Below are 8384 nucleotides of genomic sequence, written 5' to 3'. Positions count from 1 at the left end.
TAATATAATAACTAAATTAAATCTCTATATGTATATAAATGGAAAAATAAATTAATGAAATAAGCATAATCAAACTAGGACATAGTAAAATAAATTATGTATGATATTTACTATCTTGATCTGAGGATCCCCGAGCCTACTCTATTCACCAGACATGAGGGGTAGAGTAGGGCTCTTCGAGATCCCAGCACAGCCCTCTCACTGCAGCGCTGGTAATGAGCCAAAGGAGGCTGAGTAAGTTTGCTAAAGCCACAATCACTCTACATGGGCAGAGGAGCTGGCCATTGCCAGAACTCTAATTGTCAATTTTATTTTGCGAAAGGTCTCTTGGCCACTGCCGTTTCGAGGTGGATTGTAAGGATGGATGGAACTGGATAAGGATTGAATCAAAGGATTACGATGATTAGAAAGGTTTATATGGAATTTTGACAATTTGGTTGGTATGAGGTCGAGAATAAAAGGGATATGAAGGTCATGGTGTAGTGTTCTGTTGGAAATGTAATAAGATGCATTGACTATGGTTCTAAGGACTTTGGATCGAAAGAATTGGATATGTTTGATGTTCTAAGGTGTAGCTGTTCATTAAAGTTCAAGTCCATAGATCCAGATAGGTCTGAGGATAGTCTTATAAATTAGTAGTAATTTGTTTTCTTGTGAGAGACTAGAGTTCCTGCTGAGTAGTCAGTATAGTTGGCTGAATCGTCCATGAAGCTCTTGTCTTTTAAGTCTAGTATATTGGTTCCAGTTGAGTCTTTTGTCTTGGATTCATCCAAGATATAGCACTGTGTTGTATCTGGGGAAGGGAACGTTATTAAAAAAAACAGGTGGACAGAAGCTGCAGCGAAGAGTAAAATTCACATGCGTGCATTTTGATTCAGTTACTTTTGTCCGCCACCTGTTGCACCATTGTTTGATCCAGGTGAGGTGTGTTTGGAGATTAGATGAAGCAGGATCAGGATGGGGAGGATAGGATAGCTTTATCATCGGCAAATGTTGCCAGGAACGTGTCGGGATTGATGGGAATGTCAGCAGTAAAGAGGATGATGAGGACAGGACCCAATACACTGTCTTGGGAACCCCTGCTTCTGTCAGATAGATATGTGAGAGAACGATTGCCAACTCGAAAGGAAATATTTGAGAGGTAGGAGTGGAAGATAAGAAATAAGGCTTGAGCTTGAAAAGGAATCCAGCATGCCTTAGCCGGTCAAAAGCTTGCACTATGTTGAGGAAGACACCCAAGCAGTATTGTTTCTTATAAAAGCTGAAAGACATAGTCAATGACTCTGAGGTTTTACTGGACTATGGAGTACCTGGGGCAGAATCCAAATTGATGTACAAGAAAACTCCGTGATTCAACTAAGCATAGGATACATTTTAGAAGGTTTTTTAAAAAAAAATTAGAGTATTCTAAGTAAGCTAATAGGAAGCAGGATTATAAGGAGGTTTTCCTGGTTTTGGAAAGAGAATTAGAATGGAGTGTTTCCACTGGATTGGAAAGTAGGTTGTTCTAAGGATACAATTGTGAACATACATTATTTTTGATATATTTTTGCTTTGAAAGGAAGTTGACGAAGGATTTGAGGTATTAAAAGATCATACCCTGAACATTTATGATTAGCATCTGTATTAGATATTTGACCTCAGAAGAGGTGACAGCTCTAGGAGGTAAGGCGAGTGGGATCGGTGACGTTAAGTATGCTTCAATAATTTCGGTTTGGTCAGGATGAAAAGAGAAAGGTGAAAGGGGAAACGTGTTTGGATTTTTTCAGTCATGTTCCAGAAGGAATCATCATGAGTAGAAAGTTTAGGAATTGAAGGACTGTGATCGATAGTTGACCAATTCTCTCTTAATTAGTTTACTGTAGGAGGCACCTCTAGAGGGAGGACTGTACCTCTCCGTCCTTCATTACGTATATTAATACGTAAACTAATATTTAACTTTTCTTAAACCTATTTTTCTATTTCTATTTTTCTCTATTCTCACCTCGACTCAGCAGAATGAAATGAGATATTTTCATATGGTGATGTCTAGTAATAATACCACCAAGAGATTCAGAAGCGTGGGAAATACACCCAGAAATTCTCCAGTCAAACAAAAATCTCCTAAGTCTGTAAGAAATACTCCTGTTACACCTGGGCACTGTTTCATAATAATATACAAACTAATACTATTAGTTTGGAATATTTAATTTAGTTCAATTACCCTGACTTGTACAATAGTAAACGTAATTCCTGTAATATCACTAATAGTCATCCCTATTATGAAAAAAATAAGTATTAGTGTTATTACCATGTTTCTATACTTTTATTTATCAACCAATACTATTAGCTTTCATTATGAAACAGGACCCTGGTAACTCAATTGACGAAGTAGACTCCCAACTTGGCACTTCTAAACCAAGCACGACAGAGGAATCCCTATTCTTCACACCAAACTCTTATAATGTACTATCTCAACTACCTGTTGAAAACAAAGAAGCTAATCAGAACTCCAGAGAACTCAAGCCACCACCCATATTTATTAAAAATTTGTCAGTAACTTTTTTTTGTCAACAACTAAGTAGAGAAGGTACATTTATATGTCAGAGTTGAACTAATGAAACTAAACTAATACCTGACACCGCATAGACATACAGTAAAATAATAAAATACTTATCAGATACAAAAGCCAATTACCACATTTATCAGCTACGCCAAGAGAGGGTGTTCAAAGTATTCATCCGACAACTACACCCATCAACACCACTGGAAGCCATTGAAGAAGAACTGATGGCCATAGGGTACAAAGTATGACAGGTAGTGAACATATTAAAGGAAAACAAAGATCCAACAAGATGCAACGTGCAACAAATAAAACAGCTCTGCCCTTGTTCTTTGTCAGTCCTGAACAAACACCTGGAGTAGAAAAAATTTACAAAGTAAGCCGACTTTACTATACAAGGGTAGTAGTTGAAAAATCCTACTCTAAACTAACTATAGTTCAGTGCTACAATTACTAAGCGTTATTGCCATCTTCTACCAAGGTGTGCCAAATGCGGGGAAACAACATAAATCCACTGAATGCAGCAAACCTAGGCAAGCACCTGCTGTGTGTGTACTATGCCATGAAGAAGGGCACCCGGCTAACTACAAGGTATGACAGACCTACAAAACCCTGTCTTCCAGAAAACAGGCAGGTCTAGTACCCAACCTTATCCCTCCACCATGAAACCCTTAAATGACACCAATAAAGTCTCTTTCTGTTCTCCTTTGGAATGTGAATGGTGTTCCAAACTACGTTAATGAACTAACAGCCGTATTACACAACAAAAATATTGACGAGCTCTGATAACTGATTCTTGACTTACCAGCAGACAACTAATCAACATATCTCAGTACCACATTTATCAAACAGAATAGTACATGGTGGCACTGCTGTCATTATCCTTTGATCTCTTTTATATCACTTAGACCTACAAGCCCAAAATTTCCTACATACCATAGTTGTATTGATCCAAACTTTTCTCTTTCCCTTAAACTTGTAGCAGGTTATTCCCCACTTCTCAACCACAATTCATTTCTACTTTATTTGTTGCACCATGTGGATCTTTGTTTTCCTTTAGTACGTTCACTATCTGTTGTACTTTGTACTCCATGGTCGTTCAGTCACCGCTATTATCTTTTTTAGATCACTGTAAAATATAGTTATTGTGGGACACAATGTAACATATGAGAAAATGCTAGTTAGCACATGCACACACTCCATTTTTATTTTATGGAGATCTTAAATGGGGTGACACGCCTGTCTGCCAACCCAAAGGTTGCGAGTTCGAGTCCCTGGCCCTATCCGGAATTTTTTCAAGCATATAATTATGTAATACTCACTCACAGCCTCCCCCCTGGCATTTGTGAGGCCCGTTAGCCAATGGATGGCACTCATAGTAATAGGCGTGGGAGTGACTAACCCATCCTATGAAAACCACGTCATGAAACACACGATGTATTTCCTAAGTACATTGCGCAAGGCCTTGGACCTCCACGGTCTGTCGCGCAATAATATAGAGATCTTAAATAGAATATCTTCTGTAAAACATTGTTTGGAAACAGAATTTAATTAGTACAAATACTTTTCTTTTTTATCATGGTTTTAGACGTACTGGAAGGAGAGAGGGTTCAATCAGTGATGGTCGCCTATGAGCCGAACGAAAGTTTCTCTGAAGAAAAAGATGCCTTCTTTAATGACCTCCAGAGAGAAGTGGTTGACTGTGAAGGCATATCCATAGTCTTAGGGGATCTGAATGGCCAGGTTGGCTGTAGCTGTGGCTGTAGGAGGTGGCCAGGAACCTGAGGAAGATAAGGAGAAGAGTTCCTCAATGACAACAGGAAAAGAATCTTAAACTTCTGTTTGTCAAATGACTTGGTTATAATGAATACACTCTTTCCGCATAAAGAGTGTCATAAATACACCAGAGAGGAAAAAACGAAAAATCTATTATAGATTATATTCTGGTTAAAAGAGAGGAAATGCGAGAAATACAGGATGCCAGAATCAAAAGAGGCTTTGAGATCGGAAGTGATCATTATTTATTAATAGCAAATATAGCATGGAAAGATGCAAAACCAAGAAAAAAGCGCAATGACCTCAAAAAAAGGGTAATCAAATTGTACCTCTTAAAGCAGGAGGAAAAGGCGACCTATTTTCAGGAAGAGGTAGAAAGAATGGCTTCAGACCAAAGGAGACCTTTGGATAGTGATGAAATCAACACGAGCTGGACAGCTTTTAGGAGGATCCTCCTTGATGCCTCGAAATTGGTCTGTGACGAGAAGAAGAGAAAGGTCTAGCCCCAGAAGAACTGCCTGGTAGACAGAAGATGTTAAAAAAGCGATCCAAGAAAAGAAGGAAGCTTGGATGAATCATTTGAGCCTGAAAACTCCCGCTGCTTATCAATTGTACAAGGATTGGAGGAAAGAAGCCAAATTAAAAGTGCTAGATTTTGGCCGGAAGCTCGAAGAAAATTCTAAAGAAAACCAGAAGGTCTTCTATAAGGTTCTCAAAGGAATGAGAGGGGAATGACCGACTTCTCTGAAGGGATTAAGGATAGAAATGGAGATATCTGGCGTGATGAACTCTTCATGGAAGCGTGGAGAGAGTATTTCCAAGATGTGCTAGAGAAAAGAGATGTAGAACTCGGTGAGATCCAGAGGGATTCAGAGCACAACGAACCATGCAAGATCTCATCTTCGCAATGCGACAAATAACAGAGAAGACTGTCAAAAAGAATAAAAAACTTTTGATTTGCTTTGTGGACCTTGAAAAGACTTTCGACAGGGTGAGAAAGGAAGTCATAGAGGAGGCACTGTCAGATAGAGGCATTGATCGAGGGATGGCCCTGGCAGTGATGGGTCTTTATAATAAAACCAGGAATGTGTTTAGGACAAGGAACCACATATCACAGGAATTCGAGACTAAATCAGGTATTCGTCAAGGTTGTTGCTTGCGCCCGCTGCTCTTCATAGTAGTCCTCAATAAAGCAATAAAGAAAGCTAAACTTAGAATGAGACAGTTTCAGTTAGGACACAAGAACTTACAACCCATAAAATTTTCTGTGTTGGCTTTTGCGGATGACCTGGTTTTGCTGGCTTCCAACGGCCGAGACCTCCAATACAACATAAATGTTCTACAAGAGGAAATGGCCTTGATAAACATGAATATTAGCCCAAAAAAGACCAAAATGTATGAGGATACGAAAGAAACCCTGGAGAATAATGAGGGTGATCAGAGTGAACAGAGAAAGACTAGAGCAGGTCCAGAATTTCAAATATCTAGGTGCTCATCTCAACAAAAGTGGCTACATTGATGAGGAAGTTTCTCAAAGAATCAATGCAGCTGGAAGAATATTTAGTTTACTTCGAAGTGGTTTCCTGGGCAAAAGGGAGGTGATAAGAAAAACTAAAATGATCTACAAATCAACATTCCACCCTATTCTTTCCTATTCTCCCAAATCGTGTACCCTCACCTCGAAACACAGGAGCTGGATCCCATCCATGGAGATGCGGTACCTTCGTAAGGTGGAAGGAAGGACATGACGAGTACAGAACAGTACCATTCGGACTAACCCCGAAGTCAAACTGGCTTAGAGCATTCTAGAGGGGCACAAGCTAAGATGGTTCGGACACCTCCTTCAGAAGGATTAGGAAAGAACTGCCAGAAAGACATATGAGACTCGCGTGGAGGGAAGAAGGCCAAGACTACGCATTTCCTGTGAGGAGAGTGTTAAGGAGGCGTTCAGGAGGCGGGATATGGACTGGAGTAGGAGCATCTCCCAGTCCAAGAGCGAGATATCTGGTCCAGACTTTGCAAATTGTAACCCCACGCTGTACCAGCAGTAAAGGGGATAAAATAATTAAGATGATGACAATACTTTTTCTATACTGTACTAAACCACTGGAGCACTCTTAAAGAATACAATTGAAGAGAACAAATTCACTTTCTTATCCTCAGTATTCTATTAATAAAGTATATTTATTCTGGGACATCTTTGCCCTTCAAATGTACAATTCACTTTAATTTAATTTCCTTTGATCAAAATCTACCATTCAAGAGGAAATATACCCCTTACTAGAATGGCCACTCTCTGTCAGGAAACTTTAAAAAAATGAAGAATTATTAATTTAAAAAAAATCTCAATGTATCATTTCTATCCTTAATAATTTATATATTGAACATTATTACTAAAAATAATTTTTAGATTATTGATTCAAACAACCTATAAATATAAAACTTATTTTTACCACATAAAAAAAATGTATTTACTTGAACTTTAGGCAAAAAATCATAGTATTTGTTTCTTTTTTTTTTCTGTCTACTGTATGTTGGTATCAAACTTGTATTAATTATATGATAATATCAATTGGACTTTATCTGTTAAACAATATGCTATTTAATGGTTACTTCAGTAATATACTTCTGTTAACATATATTGTGATTAGTTCACTCAATCCCTTTCTCATGGAGTTGTAGGCAGCATACTGTTTGTGAATCTGGAGACATGTGTATTGTTTCCAATAACCTTGAAAAAAATTTTCAAAAGGAATTCAAATATGGAAGGTTTCTCCCTGAAAGGGTTCTCTCAGGCTCATGATTTAGGAGAAAAAATTAATGAAGTAAAATAGTAGCCCAGCTTAGAAAAGCTTATCTGGAAAGTTATTTGTCACTTAGTGTACTTCTTCAAATCAAAAAAATTTATTTGCAATCCATAATGGCACATTTCCTCTATTTAATAATACCAACTTTTGTTTTAAGCATTTATAGAAGCAGAGCTGTTGATTTACTTTTATTACTTAGTTTCTTCTTAAAACTGAAATAAAACCATACTTACTGTGAAGTGATCTTGCAGTCACTTTTAATACAAAGTAAAATTAATACTGTTCAAGTTTAATTTTTATTACACTTTTTAGTTTATTTTTTACTTTACACAATTTTTATTACACAGAAAGGATAATGACAACTGTTTCATCATTTATTTATTTTGTTGGTGATTACATTGACTATTTTTTTTTTAGGTAAAAGACTGGATTGTTCCTCAGGGTTTTGATCATGCTGATGCTGAAGCCCGACATCTCATTTTTGAAGCTGATCAAAACCAAGATCAGCAATTGACTGAAGAAGAAATTATTGAAAAGTATGATGTTTTTGTAGGTTCACAAGCCACCGATTTTGGTGAAGTTTTACTTCGCCATGATGAATTTTAACTCACGTTATTTAATTTTTACTGTTTCCTTTTGTATTTTATTATTAACTTATTTTATATCTCTATAAAAATGATCATAATTCAGTGTATGTAAGTACTGATTTAATCTTGTTAGTTTATTTTTGTGATAAGAGGTTATTATCTCCCAATAAAGGTTATTTATTTTTATTTCATGTGAATTTCTATTATTAGCTAGCAGTTATAAATAAATTTAATTGACTCCCAATAAAGAAATCTCAATTTAAGTGAAGATTTAATGTGAAACACCTCATTTCTATTTTATAAATAATTATTTTACTGTGGCTATCAATTATTAAAATGATATAAATTTTATCTAAGTAAATTATTTAAAAAAACAAAACAAGTATTATATTTGATTTTTATGCCAAAATATATATATTTATCTGAAATAGTGAGTTCCTTTATCCTTAGTTCTTTTGGAATGATGTTGATGGGATTGTTAAAGCACTATTTTTATTAAAGCAACCCAACTAAATTTACTGATTTAAAGCTGCATAGTGATATGTCTGTAACACAATACAAAAAGTGAACTCTAAATAGCTGATCCACCGCCATCTATATCACAAACATACAAAACACTTTTTCTCTCTTAGGAAAAGATCAATTTTATACCAGCACATATAACATTTATAT

At 36.5% G+C, this 8384-nt stretch overlaps 1 protein-coding gene across 3 annotated transcripts in view; it reads left to right on the top strand.

The window, feature by feature from the left end:
- scf (Calumenin scf) overlaps window positions 1–7975 on the top strand; it is a 27879-nt gene extending 19904 nt beyond the window's left edge. For all 3 annotated transcript variants that reach the window (XM_014426895.2, XM_014426896.1, XM_014426893.2), the window contains exon 7: window positions 7543–7975. In XM_014426895.2, the coding sequence (XP_014282381.1) occupies window positions 7543–7731 (189 nt within the window). In that variant the 3' untranslated portion in view covers window positions 7732–7975. The remainder of the gene's footprint in view (window positions 1–7542) is intronic.
- Window positions 7976–8384: the final 409 nt, after the last annotated feature.

Source organism: Halyomorpha halys, unplaced genomic scaffold (assembly GCF_000696795.3).
Source record: "Halyomorpha halys isolate HHAL.00 unplaced genomic scaffold, Hhal_1.1 Scaffold601.1, whole genome shotgun sequence".
Classification (NCBI taxonomy): domain Eukaryota; kingdom Metazoa; phylum Arthropoda; class Insecta; order Hemiptera; family Pentatomidae; genus Halyomorpha; species Halyomorpha halys.
The sequence above is the reverse complement of the archived record's forward strand: the minus strand, read 5'-3'. Positions and strand labels throughout refer to the sequence as shown.